At 38.2% G+C, this 22,975-nt stretch overlaps 1 protein-coding gene across 9 annotated transcripts in view; it reads right to left on the reverse strand.

Annotated features, from left to right (window-relative positions):
* NFXL1 (nuclear transcription factor, X-box binding like 1) overlaps positions 1-19,004 on the reverse strand; it is a 56,701-nt gene extending 37,697 nt beyond the window's left edge. The window contains exons 1-10 of one of the 9 annotated variants that reach the window (XM_032633216.1): positions 19,000-19,004; positions 15,127-15,704; positions 12,547-12,723; positions 8,607-8,716; positions 5,751-5,884; positions 3,573-3,751; positions 3,179-3,340; positions 2,976-3,076; positions 2,280-2,394; positions 518-642 (exon numbers count right to left, since the gene is read on the reverse strand). In XM_032633216.1, the coding sequence (XP_032489107.1) occupies positions 518-642; positions 2,280-2,394; positions 2,976-3,076; positions 3,179-3,340; positions 3,573-3,751; positions 5,751-5,884; positions 8,607-8,716; positions 12,547-12,723; positions 15,127-15,622 (1,599 nt within the window). In that variant the 5' untranslated portion in view covers positions 15,623-15,704; positions 19,000-19,004. Of the gene's footprint in view, positions 1-517; positions 643-2,279; positions 2,395-2,975; positions 3,077-3,178; positions 3,341-3,572; positions 3,752-5,750; positions 5,885-8,606; positions 8,717-12,546; positions 12,724-15,126; positions 15,885-18,999 lie in introns of those variants that run through there. The other 8 variants (XM_032633220.1, XM_032633222.1, XM_032633221.1 and 5 more) reach the window with 8 other exon arrangements.
* Positions 19,005-22,975: the final 3,971 nt, after the last annotated feature.

Genomic DNA, 22,975 nt, shown 5'->3' on the forward strand with positions numbered 1-22,975 from the left:
ATGAAAGACTTTTTAAAAAATAAAGGAGAATTTCCTAAGACATTTGTTTGTTCCAAAAAGGCTTCACAGAATTTCCATTATTAAATTTAGTAAAAATTTGATGTTAAATAGTAAAACAACATCACATGTTAAAATCCCTTATATCTAGTTACACAATAACATCTACACATCTAGTTTCAGGAAAACAAGAAAACTGGATTATCTAGTAGTATGTCAAAACCAGAATGACATCTAGGCATTTTTTCCCCTATCATCCCTAGGCCTAATTCATCACTGCTTTGAATATCTTCTGAGGATAAACAACCCCACACTAGTCTATAAAAATGACAACATTCAAACTTTTACCAAGCAAAACAAAAAAAAGGTAATTTCAGATTTAATTGCTGGCATACTCTCCTACTTCATCATAAATATTAGATCATGACACAGATGTTTATGAAAACAATTACAAAACAATCCCACTTGACATATTATGACAGATAGCTGTTAAAAGTAATCATTATAGGACATGACTAACTTGTCTACATGTTTCACAAGGACCTCGGTGACAACGCTGTGAACATCTGTGGATTCCACATTCAAGTACTTTGTCACAACTGTCTCCACAAGTTGGAACATCTTCTGTACAAGGCAAAGAAAACTCTAGAAGCAAACAAAAAAAATCAATATTAAAAATAACATACATTATTATAAAGTACTAATAACGTGCCATGTACTTCTGGATTCCTAGAGAATGACAGGTCTTTCAGACTATGAACTTTTGCATCTACATATTTATTGGAAAGTTAACTTTAAAGAAAATAACCCCTATATTTGTAAAGCTTATGCCTTTTAAAAAGAATTTGATACATGACAAGTTACCATTCTCAAGAAGCATATATATATATATATATTTTTTTTTTTTTTTCCTTTCTTTGAGGTACGCGGGCCTCTCAGTGCTGTGGCCTCTCCCATTGCGGAGCACAGGCTCCGGATGCACAGGCTCGGCGGCCATGGCTCACGTGCCCAGCCACTCAGCAGCACGTGGGATCCTCCCGGCCCAAGGCATTAACCCGTGTCCCCTGCAACAGCAGGCGGACTCTCAACCACCACGCCACCAGGGAAGCCCCAAGAAGCATATTTCTATGAGCTAACTACTTCAGAAATACTTTTCTGAAGAAATGAGTAAGCCCATGTAAACCACTATGAAGAATTCTACAATATATAGAACAATAAAAAAAATTTGCTCTAAACAACCTCATAGGATGGAAGAAAAAAATAGATCTAGACTTAAAAACTATGAAACTGACCTTTAACATAAACATATTATAACAAGTGTTTGCAATAATCTTATAAATATGTGCGCTGGTACTGGTGCTGAGTCAAGAAAGTGAAGTTGAACTGTAACCCTTCTAGGCCTTTATCTCAAAGTAGCCCAAACTAAATTCACCTATAATCTAATACCCAACAATAACAATAGCTTATAATTATTAGGTTTCCTTTATGTGCTGGCCACTATACTAAATACTTTACGTGCATTTTATCACTTAATTCTCACAAGTATCTTATGAAGAAGGTACTATTATTGTCCCCATTTAACTTGAGAAAACTGCAGTTCATGAAGGTGAGATTTGAACCCACATATGCCTAGTCATTTTTTTTTTTCAAATTTTAGCAGAGATTTATTCATGGACGGAAAAAAAGGGAGAAGGGGAGAGGAACTAAAAGGAACGTATCTTGGAACACTTACATTCATCATAATCTTATTTAAACAGATTTACATGTGTCCGCACACTGTTCAGAATGGTGACCCTTGGATAATCGAAAATAATGAATCTCGAAAAACAGCCTATTATTTTCACTCTACTTCAGTTTTTTTCTGGGTTTTTTTGTCTGTTTGTTTGTTTGTTTCTTTATCAGCATGCAGAGCAATTTACTGACATTTACTTCCCCAAATGACTTTTCCTCACTGGTTGAAAGAACCGGGGAGTTGGGAGGGGGTACAGATGGAAACCAAAGGTACACCTTCAATGTGCTTTGATGGACTGAAAAGCGGTTGGTCTGAGATTGACAAGCCCCCTATTTCAGAGGCTCAGGAAGTTTGGGCCCAAAATCTGAGTTCTTAATCCACTATGCTATATTGTCCTCTCATCCAAATGTACAGAAATCTAATATCAAATTTGTATTATTATTGAAACTACATTATGAGCTCCCAGAGAAATCTAATTTAATTAGGAAAGTACTCTAATTAGCATGATAAATAATTATAATCCCATTAAAGGTTTTTTAAAAAGTCTTACTTGACTTCTGACAGGGACAGAACCTTTTCCCAGATCGAGGACATTCTCCACAAGCACCTACATGGCAAACTTGCTCACACGTATGATTACCACATGGCAGTGTTTTCCCACATACCTAAAATAAAATGCAATAAGCACTAACGACTTAAAAGTTAACAAAAGACTTTGTACATGACATAATCATTTCTCAGTCACAAATAAGCAACTTCTTTAGATTCCTCAAATTATTATGCTTTATATCTTACATAAGTATTATATGTATATATGCATAAGCATATACATACACATTTCTTATGCGCCAGGGTATATTTTTAAAATGTAATAAAGGAAAAAGAACATGCAGTTTCACATGGTCATCCACCAAAGATTTCCAAATGGTACTAAAACCATGCCAATTCTAAGACAATCTACAGAATCAATACTACTGCCAACTGGATTAACTCAAGAAGAGGGAAAAGAGGAAAGAGTACATACGTACTAAATCCAAAATTCAACAAATAGCTGTTAATTTGAAAAAAAATTTCCCCTGGTAATTAAAATGATATTAAATTGAAAAAGTTTCCTAAAACATGAATATAATTCATCTGAGTTGCTATTCTTCCTCTCCTTTTATCCAACTAAACCTCATTAGCATTTCTAATTGTTTATGCTTCTGTATACTTTAACACCCACTCCTCAAAATGCATATACACTTACTTGATCACAGTGCCACAGTGGACTTGCACAACTTCTTTCAGCTACTTGTTTGCCACAGACACACTTTTGCCTACTAACTCTTGGACAGGGTGGGCAACTTCCTAAAATCAAAATGATAAATTAGCCTAGAACATTATAAAAGCAACAGAGACTGCTTTGACTTCTGCTTAAGGCCAGAACACCTAACAGGTATGACCTTTTACCTGCATGACAAGGATTTTCACATTTATGTTGTCCACAAAGCAATTTCCGTCCACATGGCAGGTGACAGGACCATTCCTTAGCACTGCACCGACGAGGGATAGGTTTTGCTTTCTTACAATAACAAGTAGTTGTGACCATCTTAGGACAAGGAGGGCATGGACCTAGAATCCAATGAAAGGGGGAAAAAAAAAAATCAGAAGTTAAAAGTAAAAATTTTCAGTTCCTACACCTATCAGTAATTTCTAAAGCTTTCCATACTGATACTTTAAAAGGCAATCCCTTCCAATATTTTCTTATGTAAACTTAAGTTCTGAGTTCAACTCTCACAATTTTTTTTACTTCAACATGAGAAGAAATAACCACTCACAATTAGAAATATAATATATAACTCACCTGGATGGCAGAGGAGTAAACACTTATGGCCACAAGGAGGTTTAAAATCTCTCTCACATACTTGGCCGCATGAATGAGGCACAAGCCACGGATCTAAAGGTGGATCTTCCACTTTGCCACAATAGCAATAGTACCTACTAGGTGTGTCAGATCGTTTGTATTCAAACCTACATTTTGGACTACAAAGAATGAAATTACTGAAGTTAATTTCAATTATAAAAGTGACATGAGGCAGAAATATAAATATACTTAATAACAGAGTATACACAATCAGTTTTATGTTAATGTAACCTCTGCTCCATCTTTATATGAGAAAGAAACAAGATTTTACTAAAATCAATTTCAACCATCTAGGAGAGCTCTGTCCAGTAATTTCCTGAGATGATGGAAGTGTTCTATACCTGTCATGTCTAACACAGTGGCCATTAGCCACACATGGCTAGTGAGCACTTGAAATGTGGCTATTGCGTACAACTGAGGAAGAAACAATTTTCCATTTCATAATTTTTAAGAATTTAAATAACCATGTGTGGATAGTTGCTACCATATTAAACAACACATATCTAAAATACAGCTACAAAAGGAAGCAACATTAGCTTTCTACTAACAACCTGAACTTTATTCTTCAGATATTCATTCCAATTTTATAAAGTTCAATGTTTTAAAAGTTTGGTTGGGTGGTCTACAAATAAGCAAAATGTATTAGTAATAGCAAGAAGAAGAGAGACATCGGTTATAGGTAGGTAATACAGCAGCAAGAAACATGACTTAAAATCTAGAATTACGGGGAAAAATGTGTGAAAATAAACAAAGAATTTCGTACTTCTCAACATCTAATACAAAATATATATATTTCAAATGTACCTAGGTCAAAGAAAAGTTGAAATACTGTTGCACATTCTCTGCTAAAGCAGATTTTTACCTATCAAGATTAAAATAAAGCAGTTTTAGTCCTAGAAGCCAAACTAACATAATAAATATAGAAAATTTAATAAGATTGGATAATATACACCTGCAGTTTCTTGTTTGTTTGTTTGTTTTCATTAAAATTAAAAAGAAAGGAAGAGAGAAAAAATGAAAACACAGTTTGGGAAACTCTGCCTACCCATGGTTATCTTTTTAAATAGATGAAATTAATTGGAATTAATTAAAATTCTCTTCTTGTTTCTTAATAATATAATATGAAGCATATTCCAAGTTTCCTGTGGGGAGCTGATTAAGATCCTTCCATGTCTGTTAATATACAGAGTAAATGCTCAGACAAATTTTAGACATTATTCATACTGAGAGAGGAAAAGAAATTGAAGAGGCTAAAGAAAATGGGAGGTGGGAGTGGAAAAGTAATTTTGTATATGTAAAAGTTTAATATAGATTATTAGAGAAAAAAGTTATGTTTTAGTAGTAACTTATAGTAAAAGAAAATTCCGTCACTAGTCTGGCTTTCTGTCTTTGGAAAATTGAAACTTGAGAAGAGAGTCACATGAAAGAGAAGAATAGAGAAATTTTTGATGTTTTCTTTATAAAAAGACGTTTCTGCATTTTAAAATATTTAACTCTTTTTACCTAGCAAATCTTCTAAATTATGGTAAAAGTTTGGATCATTAGTTCAAGCTGGAAGGAAGGAAAGTGACTTACAACCCAGCTAAGGATACAGACCGTGACTTTAAAGTGATACCAATTTACTTAAGTGTGTTGTTTTCTGTATGAAGAAACAGAGGAGGCAAATTATAGTGGTCCTGAAGGAATGTGAGGCTATTGCTTTACACCTGCAGTTTTGAGAGATTTTGAGGATAAAATCGGAAGCCATTGATCAAAATGTTAGAGGACAGTCTTGTACAATGTGATACCAATACATACTAAAAGGAGCTCCAGAGAGAAGTACCAGAATTTTGATGGATTTTAGTTCTAAAGAAATGAAAGTTCTTTAAAAAGGATTACTAAGGAGTTGTTTTGCAGGAGAAAAACAGAGTCTGAATTATTTATTAGTTAGCAAAAGGAACTAGTAGTTATATAAACTGGGGTGGCGGGGGGAGCCATTAGCAGGTCTCATATCTTCACAAACCAAATGACTAATTGAAGGCCAAGCATGGATACTGAAACTGCCAATAAAGCAACTGAGGAGCTACAATTTTCATTTATTTTACAACTAAACATTCCAACTAAATTAGAAAAAGTTACCAAGGCCAGGGATAATCTCTCTTTCCAAAATCATCATCCGTCAAAGGAGAAGATACCAGAAACTGGCTGTCTTTAGCCCACTTCTGGATACAGGGCATGTGAAATATACAGAAACATCCTGAACAACTCCAAACCTAAGACAAAGGTATCAGAAATTAACAAGTATGCAATGATTTTTCTTTGATAATTCCACAATACTTTAAAATAAGCACCACACTAAACTATTTCAAGAGCTACATAAGGATTAAGGAAAAAACTTTCCTTCCGGCATAACAGAAGAAATGTTCTTTATAAAAACTAATGTACACGTAGAACACTTTAAAGAAAAATAGTATTAATCATGCTGATTCATTCAGCTAGAAACAACTACTGCTAACGTTCTGCAGTCTCCAATTTTTTTGTATATATTTCATACTTTTAAAAAATGAGGTCATACTGTACTGATATAAAACTTTATAGCCTTTTCTTTTAAGACAGTATAAGCATTTACTCTTATCAAGTAGGTTCATACAATATATTTATAGCTGTACAGTAGATATCATGTTGACTTGTTTACCATAATTTAACCAAGTTCAGGTTGTTGGAAATTTAAGATTTTTCCAATTATAAATAACACCACAAAAAAATCCTTAAACACAAATATGTACATACAATCTCTATGTTGCCCTACAGTTATATAAAACCTATTAGTCTAGCACTTAATGCTAAATTCTAAAAATTAGGTGAGCAAAAAACTTCAGTGTGTGTATATATATACACACACACACACACAACAAACACACATATACAAAATTTAACAGCTTAAGGAATAACAGAAATTAATTTTTTTTAACCAGCCAATACTTTGCTATAACTGACAAAAATCAGTTCACTTTTCATAACACTTTGCAGCTGTTCAATAAAATCAGACATGGAATATATTGCATAAGCCGGCAGGAGCACTGAAAAAAAGCCAACTTCTTAGACTGAGTTCCCCCCAAAGCAGTGCCTAAGAAAAGAACTGGGATGCATAAGTAAAAGGCCAAGATAGGGAAGAGGAAATACCAATAAACTGTATATTGCTGAGCTGACTATCGCTAAGGGCCAAAGTTCAGTCCTGCTAGGGATGCTCTGAAAAACCATGTAAAACATGCCTAGGACACCCCCAGCCCCAACCACTAACAAACAGGAGGCTAGGGCAGTCATCCCCCAGCTCCCTATGGTGGAATGCTGCCCCAACGGACATTAACTCTGCTCTGCACTACACCCATTTCCTGGCTGAGTCAGTTCTCAAGGAGAAAGCACTGAGGTTGGAAAAAAAAAATTCACACACATAGCAAGTGTTTACAGTGAAACTGCATCCGCATGCAGAGAGCCTATTCCTCCACTGCAGCTGAAATCAGAGTAAGACAACCAGATGTGACTCAGGGCACCAAAGGCACCTGCGTCTGCTACACTATCCTTCCCAATATATTTTAAATTCCTTATTCACTCTACACGACCAATCCATTTCACATCTGACCTGTCTTTCTTTCTCTAGGCAACGCTGCTATAATAGCAGTGGATTAAGCTGAGGTCTAAATGGTGAGTCTATCATATTCAGTCATCACATGCCCTTAATTGCTTTATTAATGCCCTTTAAATGTATATATACATAACTTCACCATTAGGCCATAGCGTCTCTACGTACATGAGTTTTCTCTGAATCCATCTGTCCCCATTAACCCTAGCCACTTTCCACACAAGAGAAGTTCACTAATAAACTGTAATTGTCATTGCTAGGTTTTACTTCCTTGAATGCAGGGAGCATATCTATGTTATTTTAAACCTGCTGAAAGTAATGAAATATAGTTTACTTAATATTTCAGTATTTATGGGAATCTCTAAAGTACTGATACTAAAAATGCTTTATCAAATTGACATATGCATGACCCAGCAATCCCACTACTGGGCATATACCCTGAGAAAACCAAAATTCAAAAAGAGTCATGTACCAAAATGTTCATTGCAGCTCTATTTACAATAGTCCAGAGATGGAAACAACCTAAGCGCCCATCATTGGATGAATGGATAAAGAAGATGTGGCACATATACACAATGGAATATTACTCAGCCTTAAAAAGAAATGAAATTGAGCTATTTGTAATGAGATGGATAGACCTAGAGTCTGTCATACAGAGTTAAGTAAGTCAGAAAGAAAAAGACAAATACCGTATGCTAACACATATATATGGAATTTAAGGGAAAAAAATGTCATGAAGAACCTAGGGGTAAGACAGGAATAAAGACGCAGACCTACTGGAGAACAGACTTGAGGATATGGGGAGGGGGAAGGGTGAGTTTTGACAGGGCGAGAGAGAGTCATGGACATATACACACTAACAAACGTAGTAAGGTAGATAGCTGGGGGAAGCAGCCACAAGGCACAGGGATATTAGCTCGGTGCTTTGTGACAGCCTGGAGGGGTGGGATGGGGAGAGTGGGAGGGAGGGAGACGCAAGAGGGAAGACATATGGGAACATATGTATATGTATAGCTGATTCACTTTGTTATAAAACAGAAACTAACACACCATTGTAAAGCAATTATACCCCAATAAAGATGTTTAAAAAAAAAAAAATTGACATATGCATTGACACTGAAAATATTTGCTTCATTTATTTTAATAGTGCTAAAAATATTGATTGCTCATTTAGAGCTATTTTTCTTTTAATTAAAGATTCCCCAAAATTGAGTATCAATTCATAAAGAGAATTCTCAAATGAAGTATTCTTAAACAAAAATAAGCAAAAAGAATAATAAATGGTTACAAATTATAAATGCAAAATAAGATATTTGGGGGAGATAACAATAATTCAGATAAGGAGAAAAACTTACTGCTTGGTTTCTCTTCACTGAAGCAATACAAATTAAGCATGTCATAGCCCCTGCTTGAAAAGCTTCATTTACATACTGTTTTGTTCGCTCTAACTCACGAACATCTCCATCTTGAAATTTAAAAATTGAAAACTTCAGGTTAAGCAACATCTGAAAATAACACAAACTTACTAACAGCACCACATTATGTGAGAACTGTCTAGTAATACCAATTGCTCAAAATATAGCTGAAAAAATGAGAAGTTTAAGAAAAAAGCAACCAGTGAACTGCCAAGAGGTCACAAAGTCCATGCATTACATCTTATGTACTTGATTCAAAAACAGTTACCTTGACCTTCTCTCAGAGTATACCTGCTGTTACAGTCCTTAACAAATCTGGCGGGGGCAGAGTCACAGGCAACAGCAGCAAGATGTCAAGTAACAAGGGAAAGCATATCAAAAAGCAAAGTGAAAGGAACTGCAAAGTCAAACCTCAGCAAAGCCATTGAGCCTAAATATAAGCATATGCGTATGAATGTGTAGGTGTGTAAAAGTCTATGTGTGTGTGTGTGTCTGACGCATAGCAATTTCTTAGTAAAAATCTGTTGAATGAAAAGATCCTGAGATCAATACAGTATAATAACCTTGTTTCATTAAATTATGCTATTTCTGCTAAAAAAGGAAGCATGACTTCTTAGATAAAAATTACTAGACTGTATTTCCTTTAAGCAACTATTAAGCATTTACTTGCTAGGCACTGTACTATTCATATTTCAGTAAGATTAAATAAGCTATTTTTACTTTCATTTTACAGATAAGAAAACTGAGGCACAGAACACTTAAGTAACTTCAGTACGACTCCAAAGTGAGCCCTCTTGATGACTATGCTATGCCACAGCAAGGGTTGAATACAGGAAGGTCCAAGAAATAACAGCACGATGAAAGGCAGAAAAGCTACCCAAAAGCACACACAACAACAAAAGGACAATAATCTGAGTCACTTCAGTGTAAGAGAAATAAACCTACAGGCCTTTAGTACAAAAAAGATTGTTCAATAGAGGTTAACCGAGTCTCCAAGAAAAGTACACTAATAGCATAAACTATCGTTAAGTACAGAACTTCCCATGGCAATAAAATGGTACAAACCAAAATTTAAGTTACCAAAAAGAAAAATTAAATAAATAGGACACTTAGATAATTCTTTACTTTCTAAGATCATCCAAGTAAACACAACACTCACAAAAACTTGCTCTACCATAATATAAATGCAAGTATAATTTATATTATACAAAATATACATAAAATTACTCCCCAACTATAAAATATTATAAACTTATTAAAGACAATTGCTTTATTTTAAACAAATATCGAAGTTTGAAGAGATTCTTAAAGGCAGACTTAATAATCATATTCTGTGTACTTATTTTGCTTTCTGACACAGCTGGCTCTAACAAATGTATAACATTTTAAAATTTCATCTAATTTAACAGCTAACATGTAAAATAGAATATGAAAACAAGATGAACAGGCTTTAATAAAATAAAGTCTAATCTTATAAAATTTATGTAAGATTTCTTTGAAAAATGTGTTAAAATTTGGCTGCAACAATAAAGTATACTGCCCAAGATGTCACGACGGATAGCATGGCATTTGAAGTCATGCATAAAAAGATCACTCTGGCAACTGAAGAAAAATGAGTGTGAGGGAGGCCAAGACTGGAAACATTAAGTACCTGAAGTTAAGAGGCAGTTAACAGCAGATAAAGCAAAAAATGACCTCGAGCAAGTTAATGCGTCTGTCCCAGTTTTCTCATCTTTAAAATACTAACAATAGTAATAGTAATATCTACCTCACAGAGTTATTATATGGATTTAATCCACACATTAAACAGCTGCAGGGGCCTGAATTAAGGTGACGATAGCATGTGGGGAGTGGTGGGATGAATTTAAGAAATCTAGAAAGTAAAACTCAGCAGGACTTGGTGACGATTAGATTGTGTTGCTTTGAAAAGTCGATGTTCAGAAGGAAAGAGTGCTGTGTTAGACGAGCTGTCTGACGGGCAGAGGGGAGGAGTAGTAGCGAATAAAACACACTCATGCGTGTATATGCCAACCCTGCTCCCAGATTTCTGGCTTAGGTAGGTGACTGGGAAAATTGTAGTATTAATAGAGATAAAGAGAACAAGAGAAGAAATAAGTTATCTTTCAACGTATGTTTGTGTTTCCATAGGCCAGCAAGACAGCGATACCCATCAGGAAGCTGACCATTCAAGTTTGAAATCTAAGAGATCGCAAAAGTATAAAGGCTGTGCTCAGACAGAAAGAATGAACTTCTCTGGTAAAGTTTTGGTATTCAATTCACTAATGTGAGATGGGAACCATCTCATGACCCTGGCATTTATCATTCTAAAGTTAAGTGATCAGATTTCCTTACTTTGGTAGAGGCAAAGTACAGAACACAAAGGAACGAAAATCAAAATATTTATGGATTTGACATAATACAGTATAAGAAAAATTGCCTTAACACTTTAAGATGAAAGCCACGTTAAAATTAATAAAAGTGGGACTTCCCAGGTGGTGCAGTGGTTAAGAATCTGCCTGCCAATGCAGGGGACGAGGGTTCGAGCCCTGGTACACGAAGATCCCACATGCCGCAGAGCAACTAAGCCCGTGCGCCACAACTACTGAGCCTGCGCTCTAGAGCCCGCGAGCCACAACTACTGAAGTCCACGTGCCACAATTATTGAAGCCCTCGCACCTAGGGCCCGTGCTCTGCAACAAGAGAAGCCACCGCAATGAGAAGCCCGCGCACCGCAACAAGAGTAGCCCCCGCTCACTGCAACCAGAGAAAGCCCGCACGCAGCAACGAAGACCCAACACAGCCAATAATAAATAAATAAATTTTTCAAAAAATTAATAAAACTTACAAATGATAAACGTTTTCTAAACACTAGGCAGAAATACTGAGTTATATCACTGAATTTCCTATTTAAAAATAAAATCTGTATCTAGAGTGGCTTCAGTGAGGTCTTCTTGAAGCAGGATACCTGAGGTGACTTTCTATTAAGTTCTAAAAGCAAGAAACCTCCTAACCTTAAGGTTCCTCTTTATCAATTTTTCCCTGGCTCAACCAGACTTCTTAGTCAAGCTTCCTAATCTTAATTCCTTAGCAGATATGGTAAATTCCTTGGAAACCTTTTGGATGATGTGTACCTATGCTCATGATGCCATCAATATACTCAGGCAACTAATACGGATAATGCATGCAAGAATGTTTCTAATAATGACTGTAAGCATAAAATGTGGAATGTGTAAGAGACTTACATTTAAAATAATCTACTTCTACACTTAGTCCCAAATCTTCACAGCGACATCACTTTGGCCGTCTCTCTCACAAACAAATGTGGCTTTGAGAGTAACCCAGATATATACAACATATAATGTGATTAAACACTTCAGACCTGAGAAGACTTAGATTTTTTTTTACATATAAAAATCAGAAGTTGTAAGATATAAAATAAAGGAATTAAGTCAAGAAATGAAACTGACTTCAAGATACATTTAACATGATGACAAAGAGAATAATGAAGGATAGATTTAAAGGAGTATTCAAAGTCCTCAAGTGCAATCAAATCATCATTAGGAACAACCTGACCCCACTCATTGCACAGGGACCTTTGGCATCCCCCTCCCAGCATTCTAATGAAATGCCAATTAAACACAAAAGAGAACTTCTAAGGCTGTAAGAGACACTGCCATCCTATTTGCTTTATAGAAAGATTAGCGTTATACAACGTATAACTCAAATAGTAAAAGGTACAAAAATTCAACTCTACAACACAAAAATGCTCATTCTTAAGATGCAAAACCTATTCCACATAGAGTAAAGGTGTCAGAAAAAGTCAGGAATGTATTTTCATTGATGTAAAAATGTCAAAATTGAAAAGATCATAATACAGTACCTGTCTGAGTAGTGTAAGTTATAAATGTATTAGCAACTATTTTTCCTCTTTTTCCTTCAAAATCCTCATCTCCTTCTTCCTCAGATGAAGAGTTAAGGTGTTCTTCAACAAGTTTTTTGGCTGCAGCTTGATTAGCCTTCTTGATTTCCTCAAATTTCTTTTGAGACATCAGCTCTGCTTAAAAGAAAAAAAAAATGAGTTTCATTTCTGCAAAACAATCTCTCAAAAAGCAAGGCATGATATACCAATACATTATTAAAATACAGATTTTAAAGTCACCTTTGGCGCATTCTATTTCACTATCATCCATGAAAAAAGTATTTTCAAATTTCTTGTCACACGAGTAAAGAGAATACCACAATACAAACTTTCACTTTTGTTAAATATTCTGCTAAATGCCAACTAATTGTTCTCGAATGACTAACAAATCAATTTTTAAAATTATAAAGCTATGATAAAGTATCAAAAAACTGGTGATCAACCTCAAAACAGGATATTAACAAAATTAAAGTGAGATGTTTAAAAATTGAATGGTACACAGTGATTTTTAAAACATGGGAAACATACCCACTGGGAGCACATCAGAATCAGCAGAGGCAGGCGCTTTCTCAAACCATCCTCTTGCACACTATAACCCAGCCTGTCTTGGCCCACCAAAGACCTTGCACAAACAGTATTCACTGTCTACCCACTATGTTTACAATCTGCTTCTTAGAAAGCTCAAGGACTTTGTGTCCTTATTAAGATGTGGTCACAAAACGTATTTATTTAACATTAATCCCACACAAAATATTGCTAACATGGAAAATATGCTTCTTACAACAACTTCATTCCAAAAAGAAATGTTAAGTAAGTTTTGGATTAGTTCTTCTGCTATTCTGTTTAGCACTGTCTGTACTTCTTACTTGTTACTTGCTTAAATAATAACACAAAAAGAATTAGATTACTTCACAGCACTTTCCCAATGAGACTTCAAACTCCTCAAGAGCAAGGACCATGAAAATTCTCTGCAAGCATTAAGTGTTAATAAACTCTTCTGGACAGCAACCATAGCTCAAGAAAGGAGCCACAACATACTGAACTGATCTTAATTCATTAGTGCCCATATTAGTGCCACTTTACGCTTGAAACCGATGAGCCACTACTAATACAAACTTTCTTATTTTAGGTGGTGTATTTGTCCTTAATGATGTTTTATCTTTTATTTTCCTCGTGAAATGTTTTCCTTCTCTTACTGCAGCCAGCTTGGCTGGGGACTACTCAGTGTTTCATGTAAAACTGGAGGAAAATGTATAGGAATCTTTGAGTACTTGGAGAAAAGTAATTGCTATAAGATATATGACTCAAAACGTTATGTACAATAAGATGATAAATGTCATTATGAGAAATGAGCAATTAAAAGACATTTTTTAAAACGCTGAATTAGACAGATATAATAAAAACATTCATAACCTGATCAATGGACCTACATAAGATCATCTCAAAGAAAGCTGACAAAGCAACCTTACCGTATATTATTTCTTACGGTCAAATCTCAATTATCCAGTTAAAGGATGCTTGCTTTTCTACTATCCACAAAATTCACAAAAGCTTACCAAAACTGTTCACAGTTCTCCCTCTCGCACACCTCACCACCACCACTATCATAAACTCAGTAACCAAGAGAATACCACTTATCTTTAAAATTAGCTTAGGAGACATTCAGGAGCTCAATTTGCTCCTCCCCGCAAAAAATATTTTGAAAAATACATTCCAAATACAACAATAAAATGATTTTAGGGATTATTCTCTTAGCCCCCTGAATTCTTTCATTAGTATGGACAACTTAGAATTGCGTGTGTGCTCCCAGGCTCCACTAAAACACTGCCTTGGATGAAGGATTATTGAAAGCTGGAGAAGGCCACACCAGATACATCCCAGAAAGGACATGAAATTTGTAACTAGGAACCGCAGTTGAAAAAAGTACCACAAGCTCAAGTGTTTACAGAACATAGATATTAAAGTTACTAAACTAAGGCAATCAAATAAAAATGGAAAATGACAACTGGCCCCAGAAGTAGGAAACACAATGTCAAGTGGAAAGCCTAAACCCAATCTAAATAAGATTTCTGCGCCTCAGTCCAGCCAACTGTTGCCACGCACAAAAGTACCAATGCCACAATACCTTATCTTACAAGAAAAGTTGTTAACCAGATTTTTATGAGATTTTAAAAAGAAAAACCAAAAAACTGCTGGCAACCAATTCAGATTTAATGCATTGTGTTAACCAAACCAAACTATAGGCTAAATCAGCCCCCCCGGGCCACTGTCTGCAACTGGGGGGATTCAGTAGGCAAAAAAGAGTGAAGGGAAGAACATTGGACAGAGAAGTAACACTGACTAATATCAATTAAAGTAATGATGAAAGAGGTGTGATGGGAATCGGCCTAGAATGAGTAGCTGCCTGAAAGGTTTGAGAAGTGAGGCCAATAATAAACTCCCGAAGGAGAAGGAAAGAAATGGGTGCGAAGGCAGTTCTGACTAGCAAGTGCTTTAGTAGGTAGGCATCCAGGTGAGCCCGAGGACGGGAGCCATTCTCACCACTGGCCAAGGAAGTCTGCAGCGCTTCAGATCCCGCGGGGCTGCGCCGGGCTGAGCTACCTGCAGCCGCAGGGGTTGCAGCTCCACCGGGAATGGGGCCAAGGCCAGCAGCGCCCACCGACCCCTTCTCTCGCCCTCCCCCGGCGCCGCGAAGATGGACTCCATTTCCTGAGGAGGGGGCCGCAGTGGCCCGTCCTCGGGCTCGGCCTCGGCCGCTGGCCACCTGGCGCCAGGAAGCTTCCATCCCTGCAGAGGAAAAAAAAAAAAAGAGTGGAAGGAGCGTGAGCACGGTGGTACCAAGGCGGGGAAAAAGGACAGCGGGGGAAGCCGGTGTGAGAGGCGGAATGAGGACGGCCTCCGCGGGGTGGGGACTGGGTTTGAAAAGGTCGCGGCCCTGTCTCTCCCAGAGGACGAGTCCCCGCTGAGCCCGGGCTTTGGAGATGGATCGAAGAGGGAGAGAACTAGGCAGAGAAATGGACCGCGAGTGAAGGAGCATCCAGCGCCGAAGAAGGAGAACCGGGGAGGAGGAAAGGGCCTCCTCGGACTCAGGTGGAGCGCCGTGACGGGAGAACTGCAGACTGACCCGGCGGCTGCCGCCAGGAACCAACTGCAGTAGCGAAGCCGGAGGAAAGAAAGCTACGTCCCCTTACTGACGGCGCCTGCTTTCAACGACTACAGTTCCCAGAAGACCCCGCCAACCGCTCGCAGAACGCGTGGCATCACTAGCCGCTTCCTCATCCGGGACCGTGTCTGTGGGCAAGGCCTCGGAACGCATGCGCTAACTGAAGCGGGCCTTCGGAAACTACAATTCCCGGCGTGCTTTGGGGCTCGGACGGGGTGGGCGCACAGAGAGGGCGCAAGGTGGAGCGGAGGTGTTCAAAACCTAGAGGATGCCGCTTTTCCCGTGCGACTACCCCTAAACCCAGCTCGGTATCGGGAGGCTATCTCAGGGGTCGTAATTGACTGCCCGCCATCTTTAGCCTCGCCTTCGGGCTTTCTGGTGGCAGGGAACTCTTCTCACAGAAAGGAAGAGGCACTTATAAAGAAGAAGACGCTTCGGGGTCGGGGAAGAGGGAGGGAAAGCTGAGGGAGTGTTGCGGAAAAGTGGCTGGAGTGGAGAAAGTGCACTTCTGAATTGCAAAAGCAATGTAGAGGATAAATCTAACGGCATTATCATAGTCCTTTATAGTTAACAATATACTTTTCCTGAAGCAGGCCGATTTTCACCGTCACGACAGCTCTCTAAAGTAGCCTTTATTAAGGAAAGTAGTCGAGAGCCAGGTCTGGTCCTGATTCTTCTGACTTCGCTGTTTTCAATAAGAAAGGGAGAGGAGGAAGTGGGAGAGAGTTCAAAAATTCGGGGCTGTATCTGGGATTGAGAAATACACTGATCGCTGTTTGGGACTACACGGTCCTTTACAACCCTTCAACCTAATTAATTCCCCTACATTAATAATAAGTACTGTGCTTCCCTGGTGGCGCAGTGGTTGAGAGTCCGCCTGCCGATGCAGGGGACGCGGGTTCGTGCCCCGGTCCAGGAAGATCCCACGTGCTGCGGAGTTTGCGCGTCCGGAGCCTGTGCTCCGCAACGGGAGAGGCCACAACAGTGAGAGGCCCGCATACCGCAAAAAAAAATAAATAAAATAAGTACCTAATATTTATATAGCATTTATTAAGTTCCAGGCACCATTCAAAGCGTTTTACATATATATATGTATATTAACAATGAACAATGTGGTACTCACAATAATCCTGTTATCCCCATTTTACAGCTGAGAACACTGAAGCACAGCCAGGTTAAGTAACTTGTCCTTGTTATAGCCAGGTATTATTACCGATTCCATTTTTTAAGTTAGGAAACAGACACAGAAAACTTTCTTATTCAGCATCCTAGCAGAGCCAGGATTGCAACTGAGCTGTGTGAATCTTGGACTATGCTCTTAAAAACGCCATACTATATTATTACTGTAAGAAGGTATTTAATGTTTACCTAGAAATTCCAGTTACTTTTAGAGGACCTAATCAGGCAAAAAGACTCACATAATCAGTTTTTCCCCTGCCATATTATACAATGATAATTGATAATCATAATAATTACTGTGGCATCAAAAAGAATGTTATGTGCTCTCTGAATGAGCAAACATTTATTATAGTATTATAGTAAAGTTTAGTAGTGGAGAGCTGATGTATATCATAATGGGGAAGCATATGTAAATTGAGAATACATTTCAATAGCTACCATTGCTGTAATTTTCACTTTGAAACTTCAGATAACATTTGAGGAAAACAAGGGTTCTTTCTGTTTGCCAAAAGGGAACATGAGGAATATATGAAGCTGGTAAATATATAATTAAGATTATAAACATTGAGAAATATAATTGTATAGTTCTAATTAATCTTAATTCTTAAAAATACTACCCTCAAGAATAGCTAAAAACAAAAGACTGGACAACTGTTGGCAACTGGAACTCTCATACTGATGGGAGTGGAAATTGGTTCAAACACTTTCGAAAAATGTTCAGTAGTATCTATTAAAGCTAAACAGGACTTACTACTAAAGCATGGGACCAAGCAGTTCCACTTCTGAATATATACTGAAAGACATGAGTGCATAGCTCCACAAAAACTCATGTTTATAGCAGCTTTAGTCATAATAGCCAAAAACTAGGAATAACCCTCATGTCTATCAACAGGAGAATTTAAAAATAAATTGTGGTATATGCATATAACGGAATGCTATGCCAAAAAAAAAAAATACTGATACGTGTAGCAAGATGGGTGAATCTCAAAAGATATCATGTTGAACAAAAGAGGCCAGACGCAACAGAGTACAGTAGGTCCCCTACTTATGAACCTTCAAGTTGCAAGCTTTCAAAGATGCAAATGTCTGTTCGCATGTCCGATCACATAAGTTAGTTCACATGTCTGGTGTACACTGTCACATGTGTGCATTGTTTACAAGTGGTTGTGCTTTTGTGTACTTTACTATACAGTACTGTATAGAGTACAGTGGTACGGTATCTTTATTTCAAGCCCAGAATGTCCAGAAGCAAGAGTAAAAGCAGTGATGATGTAGCTTGTACTGCTAAGAAGCGCCAGGAATTGGAGGCCCAGAGAAAGGACGAAGAGAGACAAGAAGAAGAAGTAACTGAAGAACCAAAGAGATTCACAACGCAGGAAATGGCAAGGGGATTTTCTTTATTTGAGGAGGCACTTAGTTTTTGAGGCACAGGACAAGAACATAGAACAGTACACGAAGGTTGCAGCAACCCTTCAGAATGCAATCCCGTGTCATCTATGAAGAGAAAAAAAGAGCTACTACCCAGACATCACTGGATCATTTTTTCAAGAGGGTAAATAGAATGAATTCAGCAAGGGACCAGAACCTGTGCCATCAACGTCAGGCGTGAGTGAAATTGCAGCTTGCCCTCCGTCTCTTATTGCTGATGATCCTTCAGCTCTACCATCTCCCACCTCTTCTCCCTCCTCCAGTCAGTAACTCTTCTTACCTGTTCACTCAATGTCACCCCCTGTATGCCAGCTGTTGTACTGCACTACTGTACTTTTCAAGGTACTGTACTGTAAGATTTAAAATGTTTTATTTTTTGTATTTTTTTATGTATTATTTTTGTGAAAAGTATTATAAACCTATTACAGTACAGTACTGTATAGCGGACTGTGTTAGTTGGGTACCTAGGTTAACTTTGCTGGGCTTATGAATAAATTGGACTTTGAACGTGGTTTCAGGAAGGAAGTTGTTCATATGTAGGGGACTTATTATACCTACTTGTGAATCCAATTTCATGAAGTTCCTGAACAATTAAAAGAAGCCAGATTAGTGCCTATTTCTGGTAGGGGTGGGAGGATTTTAACTGGGAAGAGCAATAAGGTATCCTCCTGAGTGGTGGAAAATTCTTTCTTGATCTAGGTAGTAGTTTCACTTATGTGTACACATGTAAAAACTCAAAAAATTATACATTTATGATTTGTGCAATTTACTGTATGAATGATACACATCAATTTTTTTTTTTTTTTTTTCCTGCGGTACGTGGGCCTCTCACTGTCGTGGCCTCTCCCGTTGTGGAGCACAGGCTCCAGACGTGCAGGCTCAAGTGGCCATGGCTCACGGGCCCAGCTGCTCTGAGTCATGTGGGATCTTCCTGGACCGGGGCACAAACCCATGTCCCCTGCATTGGCAGGCAGACTGTCAACCACTGTGCCACCAGGGAAGCCCCACATCAATTTTTAAAAAGAATTATGAAGTTAAAGATAATACAAATAGATGGAGAGATATACCATGTTCTTGGATTGGAAGAATCAACATTGTGAAAATGACTCTACTACCCAAAGCAATCTATAGATTCAGTGCAATCCCTATCAAACTACCACTGGCATTTTTCACAGAACTAGAACAAAAAATTTCACAATTTGTATGGAAACACAAAAGACCCTGAATAGCCAAAGCAATCTTGAGAACGAAAAAAGGAGCTGGAGGAATCAGGCTCCCTGACTTCAGACTATACTACAAAGCAACAGTAATCAAGACAGTATGGTACTGGCACAAAGACAGAAAGATAGATCAGTGGAACAGGATAGAAAGCCCAGAGATAAACCCACGCACATATGGACACCTTATATTTGATAAAGGAGGCAGGAATGTACAGTGGAGAAAGGACAGCCTGTTCAATAAGTGGTGCTGGGAAAATTGGACAGATACATTTAAAAGTATGAGATTAGATCACTCCCTAACACCATACACAAAAATGGATTAAGCTCAAAATGGATTAAAGACCTAAATGTAAGGCCAGAAACTACCAAACTCTTAGAGGAAAACATAGGCAGAACACTCTATGACATAAATCACAGCAAGATCCTTTCTGACCCACCTCCTAGAGTAATGGAAATAAAAACAAAAATAAACAAAAGGGACCTAATGAAACCTCAAAGCTTTTGCACAGCAAAGGAAACCATAAACAAGACCAAAAGACAACCCTCAGAATGGGAGAAAATATTTGCAAATGAAGCAACTGACAAAGGATTAATCTCCAAAATTTACAAGCAGCTCATGCAGCTCAATAACAAAAAAACAAACAACCCCATCCAAAAATGGGCAGAAGACCTAAATAGACATTTCTCCAAAGAAGATATACAGACTGCCAACAAACACATGAAAGAATGCTCAACATCATTAATCATTAGAGAAATGCAAATCAAAACTACAATGAGATATCATCTCACACCAGTCAGAATGGCCATCATCAAAAAATCTAAAAACAATAAATGCTGGAGAGGGTGTGGAGAAAAGGGAACATTCTTGCACTGCTGGTGGGAATGTGAATTGGTTCAGCCACTATGGAGAACAGTATAGAGGTTCCTTAAAAAACTACAAATAGAACTACCATATGACCCAGCAATCCCACTACTGGGCATATACCCTGAGAAAACCAAAATTCAAAAAGAGTCATGTACCAAAATGTTCATTGCAGCTCTATTTACAATAGCCCGGAGATGGAAACAACCTAAGTGCCCATCATCGGATGAATGGATAAAGGAGATGTGGCACATATATACAATGGAATATTACTCAGCCATAAAAAGAAACGAAATTGAGCTATTTGTAATGAGGTGGATAGACCTAGAGTCTGTCATACAGAGTGAAGTAAGTCAGAAAGAAAAAGACAAATACCGTATGCTAACGCATATATATGTAATTTAAAAAGAAAAAAAAATATCATGAAGAACCTAAGGGTAAGACAAGAATAAAGACACAGACCTACTGGAGAACGGACTTGAGGATATGGGGAGGGGGAAGGGTGAGCTGTGACAGGGCGAGAGAGAGTCATGGACATACACACACTAACAAACGTAAGGTAGATAGCTAGTGGGAAGCAGCCGCATGGCACAGGGATATCGGCTCGGTGCTTTGTGACCGCCTGGAGGGGTGGGATAGGGAGGGTGGGAGGGAGGGAGACGCAAGAGGGAAGAGATATAGGAACATATGTATATGTATAACTGATTCACTTTGTTATAAAGCAGAAACTAACACACCATTGTAAAGCGATTATACCCCAATAAAGATGTTAAAAAAAAAAAGAATTATGAAACAAAACATAGAAAAAATAAGACATCTGAATACCTTTATTGTCCAGTGATTTAAATAACTGTGGTTTAATTGTATTTATTCGTCCATTACTGACATGTCTTCCTTTTTTTTTTTTTATTGGAGTAAAATTGCTTTACAATATTGTGTTAGTTTCTGTTGTACAATGAAGTGAATCAGCTATATATATACCTATATCCCCTCCCTCTTGGACCTCCCTTCTCCCCTTCCACCTGCCCATCTAGGTCATCACTGAGCACCAAGCTGAGCTCCCTGTGTTATACAGCAGGTTCCCACTAGCTATCTATTTTACACATGGTAGTGTATTTATGTCAAACCTGATCTCCCAGTTTGTCCCACCCTCCCTTTCCCCCCAGCCGTGTCCACATGTCCATTCTCTACATCTACGTCCCTATTCGTGCCTTACACCTCACACTGGTCAGAATGACCATCATCAAAAAATCTACAAACAATAAATGCTGGAGAGGATATGGAGAAAAGGGAACCCTCTTGCACTGTTGGTGGGAAGGTAAATTGATACAGCCACTATGGAGAACAGTATGGAGGTTCCTTAAAAAGCTAAAAATAGAACTACCATACGACCCAGCAATCCCACTACTGGGCATATACCCTGAGAAAACCATAATTCAAAAGGACACAAGTACCCCAATATTTATTGTAGCACTATTTACGGAAACAACCTAAATGTCCAATGATAGATGAATGGATAAAGAAGATGTGGTACATATATACAATGGAATATTACTCAGCCATAAAAAGGAACAAAATTGGGTCATTTATAGAAATGTGGATGGACATAGAGTCTGACATGTCTTCCTGATATGGATTCTTTTTGCCAGTGTATCCATACATGGCTCCCTAAAAACATTTACCTTTGACAGATACATCTATACTTAGGTAAACATGGTGCCAGTTATCAATATATTGCCCCTCAACTCCAAGTCACCCTTCAATATATGCTCTGGGACAGAGGACAGAACTCCTTTAAACATCTCCACAGAGAGCACAATGTTAAGTTTTCTCAGCAGAGAGTACTGGAGAGGCATTGGAGGAGGGAAGACGATCTCCTGTTATTTCCTGCTGCTGTACAGTGGAGTCAGCAACCTTGCAGCCTTTGCCTGGCCTGGAGATAAACTTCCGAGCAGCCCTCTCAACATGGAAACTGACCCCAGGCTCTTCTGCTCACACTGGTACCCTGAGTCACTGCTCACTTTGCAGCTGACACCCCCCTCCCAATACCTGCCACCCTCCCAGTGCAGACCCAGATACAGCACACCTGTGCCTTGGCTCCCATTCCCTCTGCAAACTCACCCCCACTGGTTCCTGATCACCTGCACTCCAGAGGAGACTGCAGAACAGCTGTGGCCAGGACAAACCAGCAAGCTTCTCTGCTATCCGGTGGGCTGAATTACACCTTCTCCAATAATATCTGAACCAGCCTTGGGGAGGGGGACCCTTCTAAGTTTGTCCTTCTTTGGGTATTCTCCCTGAGCCCTAGGATACCATACACAGTTTCCTTCTAGTCATTCTTTTATCAGGACTCGATAATTCTTTATATTAAACTTAACCCACTGTGTGGTTCCTATTCTTGATTGGACCCAGACTGATACAAGCACCGTATACATTTTATATCAGTTTTACTTGACATACTGGATGTGACCCAATCAAACTGACAGTAAAAAAAAAGAAGGAAAAGAAAAAAATGTTAAGAAGGAAATAAACGGAAAA

This window comes from Phocoena sinus, chromosome 5 (assembly GCF_008692025.1).
Source record: "Phocoena sinus isolate mPhoSin1 chromosome 5, mPhoSin1.pri, whole genome shotgun sequence".
NCBI lineage: Eukaryota > Metazoa > Chordata > Mammalia > Artiodactyla > Phocoenidae > Phocoena > Phocoena sinus.